General features: G+C 45.7%; 1 protein-coding gene across 4 annotated transcripts in view; it reads left to right on the top strand.

Moving 5' to 3' along the window:
* LOC310761157 (phospholipid-transporting ATPase VA-like) overlaps positions 1–27,833 on the top strand; it is a 99,772-nt gene that overhangs the window by 11,267 nt on the left and 60,672 nt on the right. Inside the window, exons 1-2 of one of the 4 annotated variants that reach the window (XM_083610857.1) lie at positions 2,804–2,974; positions 3,453–3,892. The exons of 1 other annotated variant lie outside the window; for it this stretch is intronic. In XM_083610857.1, coding sequence (XP_083466983.1) covers positions 3,456–3,892 — 437 coding nt within the window. In that variant the 5' untranslated portion in view covers positions 2,804–2,974; positions 3,453–3,455. Of the gene's footprint in view, positions 1–2,803; positions 3,150–3,178; positions 3,893–27,833 lie in introns of those variants that run through there. 2 more of the 4 variants (XM_083610855.1, XM_083610856.1) reach the window with 2 other exon arrangements.

The raw sequence follows: 27,833 nt of genomic DNA, 5'->3' as shown, positions 1-27,833 counted from the left end.
CATTCAGCTGGACCTTGAGAAGGGGGGAAAAAGCACAGCAAGTTAAAGACATATAGATGTTTTCAAGCAGCGAAACAAAGAAATCAATACGTGAGGTACCTAAGGGCTTTGTTCCGGGTAAATTCTGAACATTCTTGGTTTTTGTCAAACCAGCATGCTAAACCCCGCGTGGCCTCTGGTATATTTGATGAAATGGTGCTGATTTGTCAGCAGATTGCCCAGTTCTTTTAAATACTGCCTTAGGAGCCTCCGAATGGGATCAGGATTGTAACTAGGGGAGGGGGAATAAACCTTTTCCTCTGAGCCAAGTTGCCTGTCAGCCCCCACCCACTTACAGTTTGTCCCCGGAAGGAAAAGTACCCAATTTTTTCTCCACAAGGCAAACAGCACCTTGGCATTTAGATGGGGATAACTGTAGAGGGGGGAAATAGTCAAGACCCTACTCAAGTGCTGTGGTTCTGATCCAGTTATAAAACACTAGCTGCTGTTTTCTTTTTTAAAATTACTTTTCAGAAACAAAACAGAACACATAGCTTAGTTGGTAGAGCATGAGACTCTTGTAATCTCAGGTTGTGGGTTCGAGTCCCTGTTAGGCAAAAGATTGCTGCATTGGACTAGAGGACCCTCTGGGTCCCTTGCAATTCTACCTTTCTCTGATTCTACCTTAAAACACCAAAGAGGTTTGATATAATTCTACGATTCTACAATTCTATATATAACAACTAAAAGGAAGACTATACCATTCAATTCCCGGAGGGGGGAGGGAGTGGCGAGGAAGCAAAACCAAGCCAGATCATAGAATCTGTCAAAGAAGTGTCTTTGCATAAAACTCCATGAGTGACAGGTGGTCTATATCCATGTTCCTTCACTGCAGGGTAAGAAATAAAACTTGACCAAAGTGGATAAAACTTGTCTCACTGTTTACCTTCTCTACATCCTTGTACGTGTCCAGTCATTTTTTATTTTTTTTTTGCGTAAGAGCCAAATTCCAGAAGCAGTTAAATCTGTATTCAGGAGTTTGGCTGTTGTAATCTTAACGGCAGTTGTAAGCTGAATGATAAGTTCTTTGTGACTAAGGGCCAGAGCTTCCAAGTTTAAAATGGAGAGAAGTACAGTGGTACCTCGGGTTACAGACACTTCAGGTTACATACGCTTCAGGTTACAGACTTCGCTAACCCAGAAATAGTACCTCGGGTTAAGAACTTTACCTCAGAATGAGAACTGAAATTGCGTGGCAGCAGAGGGAGGCCCCATTAGCTAAAGTGGTGCTTCAGGTTAAGAACAGTTTCAGGTTAAGAACGGACCTCCGGAACGAATTAAGTACTTAACCCGAGGTACCACTGTACAATTTTAGGGTCAGGCAATCATGCTTTAGTTTGTTCTCATGCCTGCTTCCTGAAAAACTATGAACACAAATTTATATATGGGTTTAAAAAGCACAACATGTGCATAGAAGAACCACAAATTCCACAGTTTCTCCAACCATTGGCAAGACTGATCTGAGTAATTTTACTTAGCAAAAGAAGATGTATGTACAAGTGGTGTGGAGAACCTTTATTGAGTTTTTGTAGGGGAGGCATGCGCAGGATTGTGCCCATTTAAAACGTTTGCCTCGCCTCTCCCAAGCAATTGACATCAGGTTACCGCCTCTCTCCATATATATATATATATATATATATATACGCCGAAAAGCAACAAAGAAAAAGTGTTAAAACAAAACAAACCCAAAAACCAACCACCACCCCACGACTGTTCATAAGTGGAAGGAATGCGGCGTGGCAAGTTCAAGGGTGGGGAGAGAGAGATGCCATCATCCCTGGAAATGCCATTTTAAACAGCTTTTAAACAGGATCCCTTCCCCTCCGTCCTGAGGGATCCTGGAGATAGTCCTGGGGCAACCCCTGCCTGCCGTGCAGTATTGGTGGGCAAAGAAACCTCTTTAACCGATTGAGACACAGAGGTAACAGTTGGAAGGAACCCCCGAGGGTCATCTAGCCCAACCCCCTGTAACGCAGAAATAATATATCTGTGTAGACACTCTTGATATATACTCTATACACACACACACTTTCCTTCTGTCTCTAGCTCAGGGGTCAGCAACCTTTTTCAGCCGTGGGCTTTTCCACCGTCCTTCAGACCATGTGGTGGGCCGGACTATATTTTTTTTGGGGGGGGGGGAATGAACGGATTCCTATGCCCCACAAATAACCCAGAGATGCATTTTAAATAAAAGGACACATTCTACTCATGTAAAAACATGCGGATTCCCTGTCCGCTGGCAGGATAGAGAAGCCCCCGGGCCTTAGGTTGCCTACCCCTGCTCTAGACGCACCATCTCTCTATACTCTCCCTACCAAGGTTTCCCAAACTTGGGTCTCCAGCTGTTTTAGGGGGACTACTATTCCCATCATCCCTGACCACTGGTTCTGCTAGCTAGGGATGATGGGAGTTGTAGTCCAAACAAAGCTGGAGACTGAAAGTTGGGAAATCCTTCTCTACACTCTGTGTGTGTGTGTGTGTGTGTGTGTGTGTGTGTGTGTGTGAGAGAGAGAGAGAGAGAGAGAGAGAGAGAGAGAGAGAGAGAGATAGGGCAGCCCCATGGGATCGAACCGACGTAGGATCGAATCGCACGTGGTGCGCGGAGTTCCCATGCGCACAGCCACGCTGCGCCCGCCTCAACTTCATATATTTACTTTTTCCGCCTCCGTGGGTTGTTGTTTTTTTTGAGGGGGGTGAGTAGTGGGATTATCCCCTCGGCCTTGTCAGCCTCCTCCTCCTCCCGCTCCCCCCCCCAATCTCTTTCCAGGAAGTTTCCCGGAACCTCCCCCGCGCGCCACGCGGTATGAGTGCAACTTTCTCTTCCCCTCCCCGCGCGCCCCGCCAGCCGCTTCCCTCCCGTAAGCAAGAGCCCCTGTTCTTTGCGGCGGAGCGGAAACGAAAGCTAGCCGTGGGCTGGTGAGAAACGACGTGCAAAGTAAGACAAGGACTACTTTGTGCGAGTCCTCCTCCTCCTCTTCCTGCAACTCCTCCTCGCCCGGGAGTCACTGGCAAGGCAGCGGGGGGAAGTTTGAAGGAGAGGGAAAGTGGAAGAAGAAGAAGAAGAAAAAAAGAGAGCATCTTCCTAGATTCGGAGGGGAGAGGCAGAAAGAGTGAGATCCCTATTCCAAACAAAAATTTCTAGATGGGAGGGTTCAAGGGAGCTGGAGGGAGGATCCTCACCTCTCTCTTAGCTTGGAGGGGAGAAAGAAAATAAGGGCATGAGTAAGTTTTCAAAAAGATGATCACATCTTGCAAAGGAGGGAGAGAGGGCTGGCTGCTTTCTCCATGTGGAAAGTGCGGGAAAAGTTCTAACTTTGCTTTCTCTTTCTCTCTCTCTCTCTCTCTCTCTCTCTCTCTCTCTGTGTGTGTGTGTGTGTTGTGGGGTATTTTTTTGGGGGGTAGGGGTGGATTAGACCATGACACAAGGCGGAGGTGGAAGGGAGTCTTCTCCAGAGCAGAAGGAGGAAAAAGAAAGGAAGAAGAGGAGAAGGAAGAAGAAGAAAGCAGCATGCAAGACACGGAGGGTATGTTCCAACTTGCTGGCACCTTGGCCCGAAGCGGAGAACCCCCCTCCTCCCCCAGCCGACAACAGGCTGAAGACCACCAAATACACAGCTCTGTCCTTCCTGCCCAAAAACCTCTTTGAGCAGTTCCATCGCCTGGCCAACGTTTACTTCGTCTTCATCGCCCTGCTCAACTTTGTGCCGGCTGTCAACGCCTTCCAGCCTGAGCTGGCCTTGGCCCCCGTCCTCTTCATCCTGGCGGTCACCGCGGTCAAGGACTTGTGGGAAGACTACAGCCGGTACCGCTCCGACCAAGAGATCAACCACATGGAGTGCCTGGTCTACTGCAGGTAACTGGAAAGGGGTTTTTTTGTGGTGGGGGCCAGACACTCTGCCTGTTCCTGATGGTGGCGGTAGTGGCATGTAGATGTGGAAAGGCCAGCCCCACATGTGGAGGTTTGTGGCTGCGCTTGTGGGCCCCGCTGGCGGGGAAATTGCGCCAGGAGAAAACAGGGCATCCCGCCGCTACGAGAAATGGAGCTTTAGATATTGTTTTTGATAGTTGAAAAGGTTTCTCATTCTGAACCTACAGCTGCCCCAGCTAACCATTCTCTGCAACGTGCAGGTGGCCTTACCCGCTTCTGGCTTCCTATTTCCTTTGGCATAATAAAAAAAGTGATAAAATAAGAGATTTATTGCGATGACAGTGCTTTTCTTGCCTGGGTGTCTGGCGTCTGCTTAATTTCCTTTTCTTCGCATTATTTTTTATTCTTGTTTCGTTCCCCTCTCCTGCACGCGTGTGTGCCTTGGTCCGCTTTCTATGGAACCAACGTATTGTAGGCTTTCTTCCATAAACCGTCTTACTGCGGAAGAGTGGTCCCGCTTGAGGGTGTGGTTGGAGGCTGGAGTAGTTTTGCCTTTTTGTGGTTGTGTGCATGCTTTTGGGCGAGTTGGCGGGATTTATCCTAGCCAGCAAGCCCAGCGAGGCTTTCTTCTGAGTGAATGTGCTTTGGGTCGCACTGTTTTGACCAGGGTTGAAAAATCCTGTCAAATGTAATGTCGGCACAAACTCGCTATGCAAGCCTTCACTGACCTGGTGGAAAAGGCCTACACGTCCGTGGCAGGCAGTGTTCGAAATTAGCCAGGCGCCGGGTGCATTTTGCCCCTGGCTTTCGGCCACTTGTGACCAAGTGAAGATGCTTGGGTGCCAGGATATTGCCTGACATCTCCACCACCTGGAAGTGCATGCCTGGGGATCATTGGATCTGGACTGTTTTCACGCACTTAATAACCCATCCTGTAGCATTCTATTTGTTATTTTACCTGCACAATCAGAATGAATCCAGGAACCAAAATGCTTTTTCTAAACAGCCTGAGCAGGAGCGGTGAACAATGTCGTACTTAATCGTTATCACTTGCCTTACCCCACCCACAGTTGTGAAGAATATACTTAACGTTATGAATGGTCCGTGTCACTGTTAAGAAAAAGAGGTAGGAATAGCCCAGTGTTTAAGTGGACTGTCCCTGGATCAAGTGACTTTTCTTCTTCGAGTTCTCAAAAGTTCTTAACCTAGCTCAAGGTTGTCATCTGAACTAGCCAGATGTTGAACTGAGAATCACATAGTCCATCGTTTGAAAAATAAGACTTTAGAACCGTCTTGCCCCCAAATGGCAACTAGACATCCCATTTTGGCGACTGCAACTGTGGTCTAAGGAACCTTTTGGTACCTAGCTTATATATCTGAGTTTCTAAAACTGGTTGCAGGACGGCTGCTTTGCAGTCAAAACACCCCAGCATTTCCAAGTGACACTGGAAATGTCCCCCATCTGAAACCCTTTTTTAAAAAAAAATTATTTAATCATTTTTTCTGAAACCCTTGATAGCTCCTGTCAGTCAATAGAGACCATCCTGAGCTGGACAGACAGAGGGTCTGACTTGGTTTAAGGCAGGTTCCACTGTTCCTAAGTCTCACTGACTCCATGTGCAAGCAGAAAAACAGCATTAGATTGCGCATTTCCCCAAATGTGTCCTTGACTGCCCTCCTACGTTAGATACCCTCAGCCAGTGACTTGCTTTTATGTGAAATACCTAATGCTCCTAAAATACTTTCCCTGCTAATTTTAGAAATGGGAAAAATCAATTTTCAATCCATCATGAACTCTTAATGTTATTTATGTACGATTTTCATAGCTCTATTTGATTGACTTTAAATTACCTAACCAACTACCATATTATTAAATTGCTGGCGTGCGGGGCGCGGTATAGATCTGTTGTCAGTGCAGTCTCGTGCGAGATGAAATTAACTTTATTCCCGAATAGCAAATGCATTGTTTCGTTCATACATCTTGGAGATTACTTCTTTGCAGAAAATGGTTATATTTATAGCAGTATAGTAATTCTGCCCTAGTAATTTGAAACCTCATTACAGCAATATGCAGTTAAATCTTCGCTGACCAGACAGAAAAGGATAGAGATTCCTATTTTTCAATTATAGGGTGTACGGCTTAGGGAAATGTGAATTAGCGAAGTTTTGCTGCACTTGCCTCTCTCGCTGCCAATTCAGATGTGGGTGTACGTCTCTTGATGCTGTTTTGTTAAATGACTTGTAGGCAAAAGTGTGGACAGAGAAGACTTCTTTGGAAAATGTTGGCCCCGGTGCAGACATCACATTCCTGGGCCTAAGCAACCATGAGTTATTGAGTTATTGATGCACCATGTGTCTTTGCAGTCCCTTCCCCTCCTTTCCTTTTTGTGCTCTGCCAAATAGAAGACTTCTGAATTTGTAAAACTGTGGTTTGCTCTGGTGCCCGAATTAGGGAAACTGTGGTTTGGGCACTCTGTACTAAGGCTGGGCAATATCTGCTTTTCAACATCACAATATATCACCAGCTAAATATCATGATATATCACAATATATGTCTGCAGCAGTGGAGGGCCTTAAAATATAAGGAAATACAGTGGTACCTCGGGTTAAGTACTTACCGTATTTTTCACTCTATAGGACGCACTTTTCCCCCTCCAAAAATGAAGGGGAAATGTGTGTGCGTCCTATGGAGCGGATGCAGGCTTTCGCTGAAGCCTGGAGAGTGAGAGAAGGGTCGGTGTGCACCGACCCCTCTTGCTTTCCAGGCTTCAGGAAGCTATCCGCAAGCCTTCGTGGGAGTTCCCGCCAGGCTCAGAAGGCTTGCGGATAGCAGGCAGCAGCCCGAATCCCAGGGAGCGCAGCGCTGCGCACCCCGGGCTTTGGGCAGCTATCCGCAAGCCTTTGGAGCCCGGCAGGAGTCCCCCCCCCCAGCCCCAAAGAGCAAAGAAGCCAAGACAGCCAGCAGGATCCATTCCGCTGGCTGTCTTGGCTTCCTCTTTAACCACACGCAACCTCTCCAGCCATGAGAGGCTGCACGTGGCTTTGGCAGAAGCCAAGACAGCCAGTGGGATGGATCCCGCTCGCTGTCTTGGGTTCGTTTTTAGCCGCGGTGCTGGGGCGGGAGAAGCCCAAGCTTCCCCTGACCCCAGCCCCCAGAACAGGTCCAGGAGCGGCAGCGAGATTGCGCACAATCCCCGGGCTTTGGGCTGCAGCCTCCTATCCGCAAGCCTTCAGAGCCCGGCGGGAACTCCTGCCGGGCTCCGAAGGCTTGCAGATAGCTGCCCAAAGCCCAGGGTGCGCGGTGCTGCGCTCCCCCAGCTTCAGGCTGCAGGCTGTTATCCGCAAGCCTTGGAAGCCCGGCGGGAAGCAGATAGCTTCCTGAAGCCTGGAGAGCGAGAGGGGTCAGTGCGCACCGACCCCTCTCGCTCTCCAGGCTTCAGCGAAAACCTGCATTCGCTCCATAGGACGCACACACATTCCCCCTTCATTTTTGGAGGGAAAAAGTGCGTCCTATAGAGCGAAAAATACTGTATTTATTTATTAAAATAGATTCTTAGAGGTTGATAGGAGCTGCCTTCTCCTTAGTTACAAGTAAGTCCAGTGAAGAATACGGAGAATCGATGGTCCACAAGTAGTCACAAAAAGTCATTAATGGAAAATACTGGTAAATGATTGTCAATTGCATCTGGCTATTTGAACCAGGCTATGGGATTTCCCCCCTTACTCCTCCCAGATACACTCCTGAACTTACTTTGAGAACCCAACTTTAGAAAGAGTTGTCTATGCTTTAAAAACCTACCAGAACTATAGGCTACTCCTAACTTACATGAAAGTTACATTCCAGGGATAGTGGATAAAGCCAAAATCATATACTGTATAGTCAAAACACTTTGGGTGCAATGGCGGGTGTGATTGCTAAAGTCCCCCCCCCCCCCGGACTGTCTATCTATCCATCTATATATATATAGCACGTAATACTAAATGTAAGTTAGTTGTGAGTTACCTGTAAAATTCAAGTGGTTTAGCAGGAGAACAAGTGTATGCTCACATTACAACCTTAGAGTCAGTGAAGTTGTTCTGCCAACCCCACCCCACCCGCAAATATCCAGTGCGTTTCATAGCTCTCCCCCCAGCTGTTCACATCAGCATGGCTTCATTAGTGTTCCTGTTTGCATATATACACCAAGCGGGCATTATGCCTTTACCCTATGCAGATCTTGTCTAGAGATGAATGGCTTAAAGACTCCAGCTGGAGAGAAGCTCGTCTGAGAAACGGCACACCAAAGAGTAATATCAAAGAAATTACAGGAGACACTGGGATTTTGAGTCATGTGAACATGGATTAAAAATCGAGCATCAGAAACACAGTTAGCTTAGGAGAATTAGCTGGTGAGGCAGCAGGCTAATGGGTATTCCAAGAGAAGGAACTTAGGTTTTATTTCCCTTTTGTAAAAATTCTTGTTTGGAAAAGCACAAAGTGCAGTGACATTTGGCAGCGACAGCAGTAACACCCAGGCTGTGCAGAAGGACCTATGTTTTTGAACAACGGTAGCAGTCCCTAAAGCAATGCACTGCCCTTCCAACAGTGCTGGGATATGGAAGAGCAAGTTTCACAGTGTATTGAGAGAGAGATAGAGAGAGCTATGAATGATAGAAGAAAAGGAGGAGTTTGGACTTGATAGCCCGCCTTTCACTCCCCTTAAGGAATCTCAAACCTGCTAACAATCTCCTTTTCCCTTCCTCCCCCACAACAAACACCCTGTGAGGTGAGTGGGGCTGAGAGACTTCAGAGAAGTGTGACTAGCCCAAGGTCACCCAGCAGCTGCATGTGGAGGAGCGGGGAACCGAACCCAGTTCACCAGATTACGAGTCCACCACTCTTAACCACAACACCCCGCTGGCTCTGCCTTCTGTGAGTGATTGGTAGTCTAAATAGATTTTTTAAAAAATGGTATAATTTTTTAAAAAGCATAAGCCAAAAAAACAAAAGGCGAGCGTTTAAAAGTGATGTGCCAAGCTTAATAAAGATGTGCATTAGTTTTTAATTCAGACCAAGAGTCTTAAAAGTGTACCTGCAGTTCTGTAGCTTACGGCTGCATATCCTTGGGTGTGCCAGCAGATACCGCAGATTGTGTTGAGGTTTTGGCCAGATATAACAGGAGAGAAGGTGGTAACGAGTGGGAGTGAAAGAACTTGGAAGCCAGGAGCATCCTTGATCGGAAGAAACAAGCTCATGCTTTCCTTGAACACTTGCCTGCTCCTTTTGGTCATGCCTGGTGTGTAACATGCAGTGAAATAAGGAGGAGGCAGTGGGATATTTTGCATGTTGGTAGTGGTGGTGGTTTAGAAACTGACCTAAGCGGAGGCTTTGTACACACCACTACCTTAAAATGCAGCAAGGTCATTCCCCCTCCCCCCCACTGTGTTTCAAATTGCAGAATATGATTGATTGGACAAGTTCCCAAGTTGCCCGCTTGGCACTTGTGGGCATAGAGTGGAAGAAGAAGAGGAGTTTGGATTTGATATCCCGCTTTATCACTACCCAAAGGAGTCTCAAAGCGGCTAACATTCTCCTTTCCCTTCCTCCCCCACAACAAACACTCTGTGAGGTGAGTGGGGCTGAGAGACTTCAGAGAAGTGTGACTAGCCAAGGTCACCCAGCAGCTGCATGTGGAGGAGTGGAGAAGCCAACCCGGTTCACCAGATTACGAGTCTACCGCTCTTAACCACTACACCGCACTGGATGCCTTCATATGGCCTACATTTTCAAATGGAACTCAAATTGGGGGGGGGGGCAGCAAAACTCAGTATATCTCAAGAGGATAGATGTGAGTTGTGTGTACACAGCTTCACAAACCAGCCGTGGGAGCACACGGGATGCAGTGTACTGTATGGGAGTGTGTGCACACAGCCGGACAGCTTTAGAAACTCAGATATATAATTATCTAGGCGCCAAACAGCTCCTTAAACCAAGGTTGCAGTCGCCAAAATGGAATATCTAGCTGCCATTTTGGGGGCAAGTCGGCGCTAAAGTCTTGTTTTTTAAATGATGGGCCAACATCTGGCTACTTCAGACAACAACCTTGAGCTAATTTTGAACTTCAGTCTCTGGACCCTGCCAGCTGCCCTTCCTTTTTGCACAGACCCCAGTTTTCAACTCTATTGCTTTCCTCCCTCACCAGACACCAGCTCCCAGACTCGTAAGTCATAACAATGCAAAAGTGAGATAATCTGAGCAAGCACTTAACTGCAGAGACTTGTTGCTGTTGTTTTTTAGTTCCCAGCAAATCCCATTATTGATTTCACGGTTTCGCATGGATGTTTTCCAGTAGTGTTGGAGGGGAGTGGGGAAGAGCAATGATTTCACATCTCCAGTTGAGGGGATATTCCAAAGTTGTGGCTCTTTGGCTGCCCTCGGGCTCTGGAACTTAAATTGTTTCTGAACATTTGTAATTAGAGAGGCCACGATGCTAAATCTTTCTAGCCAGCCTGTTTACAGAACGGGCGCCGCTTGGAGTCAGTACCAACATAACAACAGCCGCAACCCTTTTCCTTTTTAAAAGGAAGGGCAATTTGTAGTTAACAACAAATAAACGAAACAAATGATTGTCCTCTTACTTAGCCAAGCAAATTTGTTCCAGGCTTTGGGATAATTGTAAGTTGGATAGGTGTTGTGTGGTTTACATGGCATATATCCTAATAGCTTGAGTAATTGGAGGAACCAGTCGATCCTGAGATGCTCCCATTTCCTGACCCACTTTCCAAAGCCTTATAGAATTGTAGAGTTGGAAGGGACCTTAAAGATTATCTAATCCAGTCCCCTGCAATGCAGGAATATGCAGCTGTCCTGTATTGGGATTGAACCTGCAACCTTGGCGTTGTCAGCACTGTGCTCTGACCAACTGAGCTATCCACTTGACTTGATTTTGGCCAGTGAATGTATACGTATACGTATACATATACGTATACGTATATAGGTATATACGTATACGTATACGTATACGTATATGTATATGTATATGTATTAAAAGGGTAAAGGGGACCCCTGACCATTAAGTCCGGTCGTGACCGACTCTGGGGTTGCGGCGCTCATCTCGCTTTATTGGCCAAGGGAGCCGGCGTACAGCTTCCAGGTCATGTGGCCCGCATGACTAAGCCGCTTCTGGCGAACCAGAGCAGCGCACGGAAACGCCGTTTACCTTCCCCCCGGAGCGGTACCTATTTATCTACTTGCACTTTGACGTGCTTTCGAACTGCTAGGTTCGCAGGAGCCGGGACCGAGCAACGGGAGCTCACCCCGTCACAGGGATTCGAACCGCCGACCTTCTGATCAGCAAGTCCTAGGCTCTGTGGTTTAACCCACAGCGCCACTCGCGTCCCATATGTATATGTATTTGTGAGAAACCAGCTCCAGGTTTGTAGGTGCTCTCCTCTGATGGGTCTCTCCCCTTTAATATTTGTTTCTGCTTAAATGTGGGGTTAGACTTACTTCAGAAAGAAAGGTAGCTGGACAGCAGCATATGTTACGTTGCTGCATGGCGTTGTGGGCAATTCCAACGGGGGCTTCCTTGTGTGGACTGGGGCTCCAGAATTTGGAGGAGGGACAGGGTCTACAGCAGTGATGTTGGACGTGGTAGGCTCTGATACTGGCTAGACAGCAGTCAGGTGTTGCTTGATCTACACTCTTGATGCTGCTGTACTAAAAGAAGGACCATTGCTCAGCTGGTAGAAACATGTGCCTTGCATGTGGAAGGTCCCCGACTCAATTCCTGGTATATCCAGGTCAATCCCTGCCTGAAACCTTGGAGAGCTGCTTGCAGCCAGTGTATACAGTACTGAGCTAGATTGGCCAGTGGTCTGACTTGGTTAAAGTCTGATTCCTATGCAGTTTGCTCTTTTCTCTGCACAGTTGAACCAGGAGACAAAGGGACCAGGGTAAGGAAACTCAAATATATAAACTAGGCGCCAAACGGCTCCTTAAACCAAGATTACAGTCACCAGAACAGAATGTCTAGTAGCCATTTTGGGGCAGGAGTCTTATTTACCAAATGATGGACTGTCTGTGACTGATTCTGAGTTCAACATCTGATTAGTTCAGAGGACAACTTAGAGCTGGGTTGAGAACTCTGAGAACTTGAAGAAGAAAAGTCACTTGATCCAGGGACAGTCCACGTAAATATTGGGCTATTCCTACAGGGTATGATATTAGTGTGTGTGAACAGCCCAGATCCAGTTATCCCCAGGCATGCCCCTCCAGATGGTAAGTGATGTCAGGTGTCATACTTGGTGCCTAGGCATCTTCACTTGGTCGCGAGTGGACGATAGCCAGGTGCAAAATGCACCTGGCGAATTTCGAATGCTGCTACTGGTCTGGGATGATGGCAGATGCAGATCAACAACATCTGGAAGGAAGCCACAGGTTAAGGCACCCCCTAGTTAGACTGAATTCTGCAGTGTGTTGCTGCTTCTCTTTTCTCCCATTATTTTTTTTACCTATAACGCGTTTGTTGTTGTTTAAATTCACATTCAGGCAGCTGGGGTAGGTTAGTTGAACTACATTAGTAGTTTTGCTGTAATTATTCCAGCCCTTTGTGTGTCTTGGTTACTTCTCTTGAATCTGTATAGCACTCCTGTGCCGTGATTTTTGTTTCTGTTTTCCAACGGAAAATTTCGAGCCTCCCAGCGAGGAGGAGGAGTTTGGGTGGTTAGTCCCTAGAGCCCCAGAAGAAGATCACTGGAGTTTATTTGAAGATACTGGCACAAGGGCCCATTTGCTTAATCTTATCTCTCTGAAACATCTTGTTATCTGAGCACAGTGTGTGACCTCCACCTAACCCGGTGTTTGAACAACGCCTGTGTAAACAGCACCTTGCTTAAAATGAACTTCTGGTATTTCCAAAATGCCTTCGCTGTCCTCCCAGGTTATTTGGACTAGTCATTTGCTACCACATCGTTATTTGTCAGTTGGGTTTCATGGCTTTCCGGGTCCGGAAGGTGTGATCTGATGCTGTTGCACCCGGCCTGAGAGTCTCAGTTGTGGCCGACTTGAGCAGAAGCTGCTGGCAGCGAAGTTTCTGAACTATATCAAGGATCAGAAAACAAGATAGGAAACGACCGTGCGGGTGCTCTCAAGCAGGTGGGAATACTCTGAAGCTGCCCTGGCCTGCCCAGGCTTTTCGTTGGCAGCTGTGAAAGTGGGGGAGTCCCAAGGGGGAAGATGATACTTGCTCTTTCCCATAACACTGCCTGTACTTTCCAGTAAGTGCTACAGGGTGAGGCAGAGTTAGCCTTCCTAGAAGCATAGAATTGTAGAGTTGGAAGGGATCCTGAGGGTCATCAAGTCCAACCCCCTGCAATGCCAGAATCTCAACTAGATCACCCATGACTGGTGGCCATTCAAGCTCTGCTTAAAACCCTCCATGGAAGGAGAGTCCACCACCACTCATGGGAGTCTGTTTCACTGTCGAACAGCTCTTACCTGTCAGAAAGCTCTTCCTGATGTTTTTTGGAATATCCTTTCCTGTAACTTGAAGCCATTGGTTCGTGTCCTCCAGAGCAGGAGAAAACAAGCTTGTTCGCTCTTCCACATGAAAGCCCTTGAGATATTTGAAGATGGCTATCGTATCTCCTCTCAGTCTCCTCTTTTCCAGGCTAAACATACCCAACTCCCTCAACTGTTGCTTGGTTTCCAAACCTTTATCATCTACGTTGCCCTCCTCTGCACACGTTCCAGCTTGTCAACATCCTTCTTAAATTGTGGTGCCCAGTATTGGACACAGTTCTGAAAGCTCTTCCTGATGTTTAGTCGGAATCTCCTTTCCTGTAACTTGAATCCATTGGTTTAAGTCCTAGCCCCTGGAGCAGAACCCAGATGTTTTCTACGGCTCCCATCAGGCCCAGCTAGCATGGCCAGTGCTCAGGGGTGATGGGAATTGCAGTCCTAAATGTCTAGAGGGCACAAAATTGGGGAAAGTGGGGCTTACGCATAATGTGCTATAAGGTCCTGCTGCTGTGCATCTCTTGGCCGTCCATGGAGTTCCATGAAGCCCATTGGGTGGCAAAGTGGAATGTTAGAGTGCTGCCCATGTCTCCCATTTAATATCTCTCTGGAGGGGCTGCCTCTCGCTTTGAGACGACTGTAAAACTTTGCATCCACCAAGCTGAACATAGTCCACTGCGGGCAGAGGCTCTGCTTCGTAACATTGCTGATGTGCTACTGGCCTGGCAGCTGCAGAAACAGAACTCTTATTAAACACATGGTGAATCCCAGTGTGTGTGTCTGGTGTGCTGTGTTTGGCTTGGTGGGCCACCAGTTGTGCAGGGCTGAACTACGCGACATTTAACTCCAAAGCGTCAAGCCTTCATAAATCCCCAGTATATACCAAGGGAAGGAACTCGGCTTTTCCAGATGCCCTTCTCAAAAAGTAGCATGCAGCGCATTCTACACTCGATAAATAACGCGGGCATCGTTCTCCGGGCATTGCAGTTCGATCGCTCAGTTAGGCTAATTCGCCGATAAGTTGATTGCTTTACTTGCCAGTTTCTTCAACAGCACAAATCCTCGCTCAAAAGTGTAAGATGGCGAAGGGGGAGAAGATAAATAAAGCTGGCAGCCTCAGTGCCTGCTTGCAGTGGCACTCCATCAGTTCTGTATAGACAGGAAACACCTCTGCAGTAAGGGATGTTTGAGGATAACTAGATAACTCTTGATGATAACTTTTTGGATCATTCGAAACGCATTAATCAAGAGCGTTGGAGCTGGAGCAAACCTGCAAACCTTTCCTTTTCCCTTCCCCTGCTTTTTTTTTTAAAACAATGCAGGTACCGCCGCAGTGCCGGTCCAGGGATCCGATGGACTGGACTTGGCAGAAGCATCACAGTGACAGCACTGTGACAGATGATGCAATGCAGCAGCAATAGCCTCTGAAAATCAGGGCAGCAGCTGTTCTTCCCTCACACATTCCTTGCTTTAACCAAACCACTTTGCTTGAGGTTCCTTACAGCTGGAGAGTTGGGGGGCTGTTTTGAAGCTCATTCCTTATGGAGCTTGCTAGGTTTCTGGTCCGACTGCAGCTTTCAGAAGGCCATTGGTAGAATCTTACATTGCCAGCAGGCTTACCTTGCTGCAGCAGTGGAAACAGGGAAATGTTGTCCAAATTTTCCATTGCTCTGGATTGTGAGAAATTAAAAACGTAGCTTAACACTCAGCAGTGGGCTCTCCTGGGCCCATGGCAATTGCCCAGTGGTCATGTATTGATGCCAGGCCTGTTAGGTTTAAATCTTAGTGAGATATGGTGCTTTGTCAATGTTTTTTACTTTTGTGTGTGTGTGGATGAATTAATATGGAGTTCTAAGTATGTTATTCTAATTGATGCCCTGCTTTTGAGCATCCCAAAAGCATTTCTCTTGGATGCTTTTGGAGATGGAATGCCAAACCTACCTAGACCTCGGTCCGATCTAGCAAAGCCATTCTTACATCTGCTTCCATTCTAAATAAGTGGCTTGGGTTGCCGAAACGCAAACCACTTTGGCACAATGAGACAACGCAGCCTGTTTCAGGCCTGCAAAATCTCAACATCTTTGGGTTCGAGTCCAGCAGTATTTGTGACGTGGCCTCAGAACAGAGGCTGGGTAGAGGGGAGAAGAGTGTGCTTTTTCCCTGGAAAGGGAAACAGTCTTTGTATATTTTATTTATTATTAAAAGGTTTCTACCACCCTTCATCAAATACGGTTTCAGGACGGCATGCAACATGTGCTAATCATAAAACGAGCTCACCTTCCAGGATATGCCAGAGCAGATTTTTAAGTGTCTGGGGTTAAGCAGAAAGGTGGAAAGGTGCCTGCTTCTAACTGTTTGCATAAGCAACCTCTTTTGCCAAGCTGGCGCCGTCCAAATATTTTGGACTACGCTTCCCATCAGGCCCAGCCAGTGCCGGTTGGCAAAGGCTGACATAGCAGATTCTGCATGCTTAATTGGCTGCAGGGAGAAGAGGCAAAGGAACATCTGGGGAGAGGCGCAGAGACTCATGATACATTCCAGTGTAGCATTCCAGCTTTTCTGTTCGCTGAGCTGTACCAGATCTCTAAAGGCTGAGAGGATGGGCAGCTGTTCTAGCTTTTGCTGCCTTTAAAGCAGAGCCTGTTCAACTTGTGGCCCACCAAGTTGAAAGCAGTCTGCTGTGAGATCTCAAAACCCCCTTTCTTCCACCTTATCAAAGCTTACAAGGCTCTGAGGGCCTTCTGGCGGTTCCCTCACTGTGAGAAGTGAGGTTACAGGGAACCAGGCAGAGGGCCTTCTTGGTAGTGGCGCCCACCCTGTGGAACGCCCTCCCATCAGATGTCAAGGAAATAAACCTATCTGACTTTTAGAAGACATCTGAAGGCAGCCCTGTTTAGGGAAGTTCTTAATGTCTGATGTTTTATCGTATTTTTAATATTTTGTTGGAAGCTGCCCAGAGTGGCTGGGGAAACGCAGCCAGATGAGCAGGGTATAAATAATAGATGATGATGATGATGATGATGATGATGATGATGATGATGATAATGATTATGGCTTGTCAGGTCACTTGACTTGCTCAGAGAAATGACTAGTTGACGTGGTTCAGAGGCCAGTGATAAACGCATGGTTTAATGACTTTGGGACATGGTGTCAGTTGGACGACACATTAAAGAAATGGAAGGAGGAAGACCTTGACACAAGATTGCTGGATTGATGTTCGGGCTGCAGCTTCGTGCTTCCCGTAACGAGGAAGTTTTCCCCAGAGTCAGCAGTTTGGCGTGTTTAACTGAGTTTTGCCTGACTGACTTCTGCAATCCACAACCATTTTTTAATCTGTGCATTTGCCATCTCGCGTCCGCTAAAATGTTTTGGTGCTTAACGTCATGGCAGAAGTGTCTCTAGGACCAGGGTGAAACTGTAAAGTTCCCTTGTTTATTTTTGTTGTTTGCCGGTTGTTGTTCATGCAATCTTGTTATAGTTACAGTTCTGACACGTTGCTTTTTTGTATGTTATATTTGCTGCTGTATTGTTTTGCTCTGTTGTTAGGAAATCCTTTTTGCACTGTTTGGTTCTGAAATGTTTTGTTTTCTTTGCCGTAAACCACTTCAAGCACGATTTTTGTGTGTGGAAAAACGGCATACAAATATGAGGAATGAATGAGTTTTTCTGAAATCAGCAAGTGCAGTGAATCTGCTGGCTGAGGGTCAAAACAGATGGAACCCAGGAGAAATACTATAGGATCTGATGTGGGGTGGGAAACATCTGATTTTTTTATTTTTATTAGAGTAGTGGCGCTGGGGAAAAGGGGGAATTAACCTCTTCCTAAATAGTTTCCCTAGTCTAAGACACGCACACACACACACATTTCCAATAGCCCTTCTTGGAAAAACTACTTGGAAAAGCAGTGTTAGAAATTAGCCAGGCACCAGGTGCATTTGGTGATGGGCGCAGGTCCAATTGTGACCACATATTAATGAAAACAACAATAACAATCTCTGTTGCAAAAAGCCCCTGGTGCCTAGACATTCTATTGTGGCAACCGTAACCTAGGTATAAGATGCCATTTGGCGATTATGTTCTATATCGTGAGTTTCTAGCACTGCATATAAGATACCTGTTGTTAAGTTGTGGGTGAACATATCAGACGACACAGCGATTCTTCAAACAGCTCTTGTTTATTCACAGGCCAGAACAGAACTGAACTGCAGGGTTCAGCCAGCCTGCTTATATAGAGCTCCACTAGAACGCAACAGTAACCATTTTCTGTAACTATCCAATCACTGAACGACACTTTCAATCCCTTATTTCCATATGTGGACCTGAGTGAAAACTATCTACAGTATCCCCCTGCTGGCCCAGTACATAGCACCTGTATTCTTTCTTAGTGGGATAGCTTTTTCATGGATTTAGCCTGGGGGAGATGGCATGAAAGGAACGTTTTTGTTTTGTTTTTTTAAAAAACCCTTTCAAATTGTTGCTGCTTAGATAGCATTGGAGCCGTCCATTCAGCCATTCAACAGAATAACAACAATAATTGCATAATGAATAGCAAAATAGTTGTGGCATAATATAAATAAAATGTAATTAATCAATTTATAATCATTTTTTATAGTTGGAAGATCTAATCACAGTCTTCTTATCACGCTCGAGCCGTGGTTAAACCAGGATGTATCCAATTAACCATTGTTTCCTGTTTCATCCAAACCAGGAAACTATGGTTACGAGTTTTGAAATAAACCAGGATATTAAGCCAACTAAGCCATATCATTACAGCTTGCACTTTCATAGTCAACACAGAGCCTATTTCACAACGTGCATAAAGGAGAAAGAGAAGAATTGGATAGAATAAGTGAACTGACCATGAAACCTCTTGCCTCAGAATTTACCAGCTAGTGTTGAAGTCACCGTTGCAGACCTTCTACACTTTTATGCTTTTCTGGAATTTCTTCAGAATGCATAATATCTGCATTCTGCTTAGGAGACACAGTGATTATAACAACAGGCCTTTGCAGCTGTTTAACTTTGATTACCCAGTCAACTTAGTGATTTTCTGTTTAATATGTTCCAACTGATGTTTTAGTAACATACACCACCTTGATATTTTATGATGCGGCAATATAAAAATACTTCAGTAAAAAACTGAGCGACTAAAACCTAAGCTTATTGCATATAAGCAAAGTGCTAGTTCATGCTGCTCAATCATGCCTGTTCTTTTTCTCCTTGGTCTGCGCTGGAATAAAATAAACCAGAGTGCTGGCTTAGCGTTCCATGAAAACCAGCGCTTGTGGCTTGCTTCCCCCCAAACAAACCACAAGCTGTAAGCCAGGAACAGACTTTGGCTTCTGTTCATGGTTTGTTTGGAACAAAACAAACCATGAGTGCTGGTATGTTAAGGCAGCACTTGGGCGTGTTTCCTTCTGCCTTGGCATAGGGAAGTGAAGGGTGCAGTTGAGCAGTGATCGCCAGCATGCTAGTCGTTCACAATAAGCCATAGTTTGTGGCTTACCATTACCATTAAGTATCAAGTTTGGGTCTGGATTGAAATTCCTGCTCTTAGGGTGTCTATAGGCAGGTAACAATTCCCCTGTCAGTAACATCAGAATGATGATGAAGATGATGATGATTTATTTCTACCCTGCCGATCTGGCTGGGTTTCCCCAGCCACTCTGGACGGCTTCCAACAGAAGGTTAAAAATACAAGAGGCCCAGATCCAAAATGTTGGGAGGATAAAGGACTTTCAAAGAGTCCCTGTACCACCTACCCACCATGGTTTGTAGACTGTGATAAATCTTTTTTTAAAATCAATTTTATTGGAATATAAAGAAAAATACAGAACATTATCAAATATCGTTTCCCCCGAACTAAAACATTAATCTAAATATTCTATCAAAGAAAAAAATAAAAGAATAAGAAAGAAAGAAGAAAAAGAAAAGATAGGAAGAAGAGAAGAAAAGAATAAGAAGAAAAAGAAAGTTACTTCCGCTTCTCAGTCTTCCAATTATATATAAAGTAATTATTCAAAATATGTGACATCTGCACTCCAGAACATTTCTAGCTGTAAATAGCATCCAGCTTTTCCTCCTTCTGTAGGATGATATTTTCCTCAGTCCCCCTCCCAGGCCTCCCACCCTAGTTTATCACTCAGGGAGTCCATTATAATTCTTCTTTAATCCATATTTTCTAATGTTCTGGATTAGTATTTTTCTGGCTCTTTGCAACTCCTTTCTCTTTAAGGATTGCCACAAATTTCAATCACGTGGTAGTCCAGACCATGATGAATTATTGATTGATTGACCTCCTACCCACTGCTGCTGCAGATGGGACACAGATTTGAGCACAGTGAACATAGCACCGAGTTCTAGTGGTAGCACTTTAGCATGGAAGGGGCTACTTAAAATTGCCTTTGGCCTGGTTCCTGGAAGAGGCAGGGGTTTTTTGGCCTCAGGTGGCTTTTCAGCTTGATCGGATCCTGGCGCCATCCCCGACTTTTATATCATGGGGTTGTGATGAGGTCAAGGCAGAGAAAGATGGTACAACGTTTTGCATGCGAAAAGCGCATCATATAAATAGTCAACATAATAACGACTATAGATGGGAAAGAACAGTGTTCCTCTGGGAATCTTTAATAACACCGTTTTACTGCTTGGCCATCTCTCTGTACAGTAATGCTACCCCTGAGCGAGGCCGAGGGGAGCAGCAGCCAGGCCTTGCCTCACGTCAAGTCATTTCATAAATCCTCGCTGGCTTGGAGTGTTGCAGTAATGATAGATTACGTTTACTTCGATGTGTTTCTGGGGGTGGTTGCCTAGTAGCAGGGATCCTGTTTCAGGAAGTTAACACTGAGAGTTTTATCTGCCGAAAGATCTTCAATGACTTCCCCGTTTTAAGAGGTTCAGGCTTGACGTAAGGGTGCTTTTACAAAATGCTTGCCATAGTTTCAGGGTATGAATCAAGGTGCTGGCTTTTTAAGAGCTGCCACACTGCACTCTGTTCCATTTTTTGTTTTGGAACAATAGCATTTTCAGCAGACTTTTGGTTTGTACCTTATTTGTGGCAGCCTAGCGTTGGCTCATTTCTTTTGCCACGTGGCTAACCGTGGCAGGGATGGATTTCATTCTGGAAAATCACGAGGCTCCGGGCCATGTATATACAGTGGTACCTCAGGTTACGTACTTAATTCGTTCCAGAGGTCCGTTCTTAACCTGAAACTGTTCTTAACCTGAAGCACCACTTTAGCTAATGGGGCCTCCGGCTGCCGCCGCGCCGCCAGAGCACAATTTCTGTTCTCATCCTGAAGCAAAGTTCTTAACCTGAGGCAATATTTCTGGGTTAGCGGAGTCTGTAACCTGAAGCATCTGTAACCTGAAACATGTAACCCGAGGTACCACTGTGTGTGTGTGTGTGTGTGTGTGTGTATGTGTGTGTGTGTGTGTGTGTGCAAGTAATGATTGCATGTGTCAGGGAACTGCCATCAGCTCAGAGGCGAGAGGTGGAAGGGCAGTTGGGTTACAGGGAGCCTACGAAGATCGTGAGAAGCAGCTCTTCCTCCGGCGAGGAGGGAAGCCCCGCCTCCAGTGGGGAAGGGATGCAGGGCTCGGAAGATGCAAGAGGGAGCCGCAACACCGAGCCTGAGCAAACCCACGCCCTCTCTGCGCAGTCGGTTTACGCGCAGAGAGGGGAGGCGTAGGATGGGGGTCAAAAGACTGCTATGCTGGGGAAAGTTTAAGGACCGCCCACTCCCAGATTCTGCTAGCGACTGAGCAGACATGGCACTGAGACGCTCTGCACTGTAAATGTTTTGCACAGATAATAAAGCCTTGAAAAGATCAGTGGGAGTCTTGCCTGTTCGCTCTCGAGCAACCACGCCGGCACACATAACAGCATGCAACGGAGAGGACATTGATTAGTGTTGGCAGACTGACTCCACATTACAAAGACGTCTGCAGATGTGACATGAAGCCTGGCAACATCAACCCCGCTGTGTGGGAATCCCTTGCAGATGACCACAGTGCCTGGAGATGGGCAGTCAAGCCGTGCATCCACAGCAGTGACCAGAGGAGGACTGACCACTGGGAGGAGCATAGAGAGAAGAAATGCCACGGTGCACCTGCAGCAACACAACTGGACCCTTTCAATTGCCCAGTGTTTGAAATTAGCCAGGTGCCAGGCGCGTTTTGCTCCTGCCTGTTGGCCACTTGCAACCAAGTGAAGATACCTGGATGCCAGGATAGTGCCTGACATCTCCACCATCTAGAGGTACATGCCTGGGGATCCTTGGATCTAGAGCCAGTGTTTCTCAACCTGTGGGTCCCCAGATGTTGTTGGACTACAACTCCCATCATTCCTTTTTTCTTCAAAAAAATTTATTGGTTTTCGCAAAATTGCAAACAAATAAACAAACAAACAAACATAAATCATAACCTTATTAAAATTAACATTATTAACATTATTAAGTGACTTCCTCGCATCCCCCTAGTTGAATTTCAATACATGTCCTTTTAACGGTTTTCCAAATCAAAGTTCTTATAAGCTTAACTTAAATACTTAACATCATTCTATCTTACCAATTCAACATTAAACATATTGATTCATCACTTAACTTATTTAAATCCTAAGCCAATCTAGTACTTACAACTCCCATCATTCCTAGCCAGCATGACCAGTGGTCAGGGATGATGGGAGTTGTAGTCCAACAACATCTGGGGACCCACAGGTTGAGAACCGCTGATCTAGACTGTTTTCACACAGTGATACCCCATCCTGTAGGATTCCTACGGTTACATTTCATCTGCACAATTAGAATGAATTTCAGGAACCAAAACACTTTTTATGTGCAGTCCGAAGCATCGTCATGGTGGTCCCATTGTAGGATGATGCTCAGGTGAGAGGAAAGTCAGTTCTCTGAGAACGAAAGCCTGTGGCCCATCGGATGATGCTAGACTACATCTCCCACCATCCCTGAAAGTTGGGCTGGTGCTAGGGAGTCCCGTTTCTTCTAATGCCTGAACCTCTTCATGCAACTTATGAAGTGGTTTGCAGTCCACAAAAGCTTAACGCTGCAGTAAAACTGTACACCTGCCAGAAGAGTCTTTGCTATAATAGCAAGGAAACTTGGACCTGGGAGCACGTAATGGTGTAAATTCCATTAGCTCCTGAAGTTGGCCTGAGAATATTTGGTGCCATTTGTTTGTGTTTAAATATTTGAACCACCTTGGGGGAAAGGCGGTGTATAAATAAGTCCAAATAGATATGCGGACAACATCTGGATGACCCCAGAGTCCATACCTCTGCACTAACGGGAAGGGAATAGAAGCAGATTTGGAGACCTTTGGGAGAAAGCTCGTAGAGAGGAAAGGTCAATGATGAAATGAGCCTCTGCCTGGCTATTGTGAACTGGGGTTTATGGGTGCAATATACCTCGCTCTATCTCTGAAACCGTGTGCCTTAGATTCTGTATCCCACGGTGGTACATGACCCCAGTCAAGCTTGCAAAAATATATCATTTGCCCGATAATAAATGTTGGAAATGTAAAGAAACTGAAGGTACATTCTTTCACCTTTGGTGGATGTGCCCAAGAATTAAGGCTTTCTGGGAAATGGTCTATAATGAAATGAAAAAGGTATTTAAATATACCTTCCTGAAGAAACCAGAGGCCTTTCTTCTGGGAATTGTCGGCCAATTGGTGCCAAAGAAGGACAGAACTTTTTTTATGTATGCTACAACAGCAGCAAGAATACTTATTGCAAAGTATTGGAAGACACAAGATCTACCCACTCTGGAAGAATGGCAGATGAAGGTTATGGACTATATGGGATTGGCAGAAATGACTGGCAGAATCCGAGACCAGGGAGAAGAGTCGGTGGAAGAAGATTGGAAGAAATTTAAAGACTATCTACAGAAATATTGTAAAATTATTGAATGTTAGAATGATGTTGGATAGAAATTAAGTGGTTTCCAGCTGTAATGCTTTAAGAGAATATGAAAAAAGGGTTATAAATAGGTAAAAACATAATTAAAATGATGTTGGATTGGAAATAAGTGGTATTAGCAACAAAGTTAATAAGAATATGCAAAAATGAATTGATAATGGATGAAAATACAGAGTTATAAAATGTTAAGATATAGAGTTAAGATAAATGAAAGAGGGTAAGGATTTGCTGACTTGATCATTTAAATGGGAATACAAGAAGGGGAGGTGTGAGGAGGTCAAAGAAACAAGCAAATGAGTTTTAAGTTATGAAAAATGGAATTGTTTTTAATTCTTCTTATTTTTTTCTGTGTTTTTATATGTTGTATTTTTATTTTTCTTTGTTCTTTTATTATGTGTTCTTGCATATTTGTTTTTGTAAAACTTCAATAAATATTTCTTAAAAAAAAAATAGATTCTGTATCCCACGGGTCCTTGGCAGAAGTCCTCACTTGGTTGTAATCAGCATGAACCTTTTACATCAATCTCATTCAGATACGTAGTTCTTATCCAATGTGGTTGTTCTGGAAACACAAAAATAAGTACCAAAGCCTAGTGTGGTGTAGTGGTTAAAGTGCCAGACTAGGGCCTAGGAGACCAGGGTTCAAATCCCCACTCAGCCATATAGCTCACTGGGTGACCTTGGGCCAGTCACTGTCTCTCAGCTTAACCTACCTCACAGGGTTGCTTTTAAAATAAAATGGGGAAAGGGAGATCCATTTAAGAACAGCCTGCTGGATCAGTTCATTGTAAGACACCTTGAGATCTGTGGAAGAAAGGTGGGTTATCAAAATAAATGAACAAAACCGAGGTTACTTTAATAATGTTGTTGTTGTTGTTTTCAAAAGCAGTGCTACACCACACTTCAATTGTAGAAAAATTCCCCTGGCCCATTTACAGTCTGTAAATAAAGCAGCAATAATCCCACCTACAATAAACAGTGGTTAAAAGCAGAAATCAAACTCCATCAAAGATTAAAAGCTTTGGAAAAGAAAAAGGAATTTTTAGTGTTCCGAGACATCATTTGCTTGCGCTTGAGAGTTTTGTCAACCAAATCTAAGCCTTAGTAGATTTTTTCCTCTGGCCTGAGAGATAAGTTTCTAGAAGTCACGTTAAGAGTCGGTAGCAGGAGAGAGATTACAGAGCAGTTCATTGGTATCCGATTGCTTGCTTTGAATCTCAGCCGAGTATTCCCACTGTATTGTTACGCTTGGGGGCAACTGAGTGTGTTTGTAGTTTTTGTGTACTGTTCTCCTCTCCTTCTTCTTTGTATCCCCCGGGAGGGAGCTGGGCAGCTGAACGGGGTGACCATCACAACTGCCTATTTTGTCTTGTCTCTCGTTGCCTATCGTGGAACGTAGGAAGTGGCCTTATCCCTAGTCAGACCATTGGTCTGTATTCCCCACACGGGCTGGCAGCAGCTCTCCAGGATTTCAGACAGTGATGTCTTGCAGCCCTGTTTCGCAACCTGGGACTTAAAGCCTGGTTTTTAAGCTGGACCCAGAGCAAACTTCTGTGCATATGCACACTTAAGGCAGCTCCACCTTAGACATCTCTACTGGCAAATGGAATCGTGTTGTGTGGATGCAAACTGACCCAAATCTGGACTCCTTTGTCCCCCTTGCCTAGAAAGTTGAACCCTGCTGGAAGAGGCTTCCCTTCCATCAGTGCTGGAAACTCAGATATATAAGCTAATCACCAAATGGCACCTTAAACCTAGGTTATGGTCACCACAACATGGAATGTCAAGGCAATGCGGGGGGGGGGGTTTGCAATGAAAATAATAATAATAATAATAATAATAATAATAATAATAATAATAATAATTGTACTGCTTTGTATTTTAAAAAACAAATGTCAAAGCCATTTACAACATCAAATAAAACAATCCAGGAAATAACAAATTCAAGCTTCAAGGAAAATATTTCAGATCCATTTTTAAGTGACATTTTGCTTTCTCTATACAGTGGTACCTTGGGTTACATACTCTTCAGGTTACATACACTTCAGGTTAAAGACTCCGCTAACCCAGAAATATTACCTCGGGTTAAGAACTTTACTTCAGGATGAGAACAGAAATCGTGCAGCGGCAGCACAGCGGCACCAGGAGGCCCCATTAGCTAAAGTGGTGCTTCAGGTTAAGAACAGTTTCAGGTTAAGAACAGACCTCCAGAATGAATTAAGTTCTTAACCCGAGGTATCACTGTACAGTCATACCTCGTGTTGCGTTTGCTTCAGGTTAAGCGTTCTCAGGTTGCGTCCCACGGTGACCTGGAAGTACCGGAAAGGGTTACTTCCAGGTTTCGCCGCTCGCGCAGACGCTCAAAATGATGTCACGCGCGTGCGCAGAAGCGGCAAATCGCGACCTGCGCACGCACAGATGCACAGGCGTGGGTTGCGTTCTGCTCAAGTTGTGAATGGGGTTCCGGAACGGATCCCGTTTGCAACCAGAGGTACCACTGTTTTTAATTAACCTACTTGATTTATATAGTTACCTCATAGCAGAATTACTCTAGGAAGCCAGTGTGTTGCAGTGGTTAGAGTGTTGGACTAGGACCTGGGAGATACCAGGGTTCAAAGCCCCACTCAGTCAAGGAGCTCACTGGGTGACCCTGGAGTCAACCACAGCCTCTTAACCTACCTCACAGGGTCGTTGTAGGGATTACCTGAAGAGGGGGCTGAACCATACAAATGCAGCCAATAAGCTCTTCTGCTTAACCTTCTTAAGAAAGCTGGAGGGGCCAGCCAGATGGAGATGGAATCCAGAGGTCTCCACGTGGTCGCAATTGGACTCGCGCCAGTCGCAAAACATGCCTGATGCCTGGGGAATTTTGAGCGCTGCTTGTGGTTCTTGGGTTCACGAGTTCCAAAAGCCATCTGTTCATGGATCTAATGCAGCTCTTCCTCATCTGGTGCCCTCCAGGAGTTTGGGTCTACCACTTCCATCACCCCAGAATTTGGGTCGTGCTACCTGGGGCTCTTGAAGGGACGCGGGTGGCGCTGTGGGTTAAACCACAGAACCTAGGGCTTGCCGATCAGAAGGTCGGCGGTTTGAATCCCCGCGACGGGGTGAGCTCCGTTGCTCGGTCCCTGCTCCTGCCAACCTAGCAGTTTGAAAGCACATCAAAGTGCAAGTAGATAAATAGGTACTACTCCGGTGGGAAGGTAAACGCCGTTTCCGTGCACTGCTCTGGTTCTCCAGAAGCGGCTTAGTCATGCTGGCCACATGACCCGGAAGCTGTACGCCGGCTCCCTTGGCCAATAAAGCGAGATGAGCGCCGCAACCCCAGAGTCGGCCACAACTGGACCTAATGGTAAGGGGTCCCTTTACCTTTTCCTTACCTGGGGCTCTTGGGAGTTGTGGCCCAAAACATCCTGTGGCATCTGGAAGAAGATTGGTTTAAGCGCCGAGTCTCACTTCACACACGGCAAGAGGAACCGGGAAAGCAGACGCAAGAGTTGCTTTCCTTATTTTTATTGGAATTAGAAACAGGCCCTAAATCAGGGGTGTTTACCTGCATGCTGGCTCGATGGGCTCCCCCCCCCTTTTCATAATTTCTCCTCAGTACAAAAACCTTTCTTTAAGCAGGTATAAGTGGCAGGCAATTTACTTTGGTGAGCACAAGCAAAGAGTGACTCTAGGAATGTAGAGGGAGAATAGCAGGTTTACCCAGACGTCTTAGAAAATGTGTTTTGCATAAACACATTCTACAAATGGGATTTATAATCTACCTCCAGGCGCCCTTGGAGGGTGTAAGAATCCTAACCCAAATGTGCACATCAAAACGATAAATCTTTCGAAACCAAAGCAAACGGTACAAAAATTCCAATCGAGCTAGCTAAGGCATTAATATAATTACAGTGCAGAGATTTCATCAGGTATTCAGCTGGATTTTGTGGTTCATAAGGTTGCCGTGTTTCATAAGGCTCTTTTGCATGCATGGTCTATTTTTCTTTGCCTTCCCGTATTACTTCAGCAGCTTCATTGCTCACCTTGTCATTTTTACCAACTTCTATTCCTCCTGGCTACGTCTCTAAAAGGCTGGGGTAAAGGTAGGTTGGGGAAGAACTGAGGACTTTAGTACTGGAGGGTGTGGGGGCCCTGCCTTTTTATTTTTAGCACTCATTTTTTAACTCCTTCACAACAGAGCCCTCTGGTTTCCCGCTTACTGATGTGATTTAGGTTTATAAAACGCAGAAAGGAATGTTTCTCTGCCAACAAACTTGCTTCGGCTTTCTTTCCCTGTGTCTCTGTTTGCCCCCCTCCCCAAAAAAGCTCTTGAATGGAAGAATTTCCTTTTTGTGAGGAAATTTTAAGGACAGCTTTGTCCATCCTACTGCCCACCAGACCTTTTGAACCACAACTACCATCACATGGGGCTGGGGCTGATGGGAATTGTAGTCCCCAGCTAGATTTGGGAAGCAGTGGCGGTCGGTGGGGCAGAGTAGGGCTAGTGC

Source organism: Podarcis filfolensis (genome assembly GCF_964270895.1).
Source record: "Podarcis filfolensis genome assembly, chromosome: 4".
Classification (NCBI taxonomy): Eukaryota; Metazoa; Chordata; class Lepidosauria; order Squamata; family Lacertidae; genus Podarcis; species Podarcis filfolensis.
This window is presented reverse-complemented; position numbering and strand designations above follow the sequence as displayed.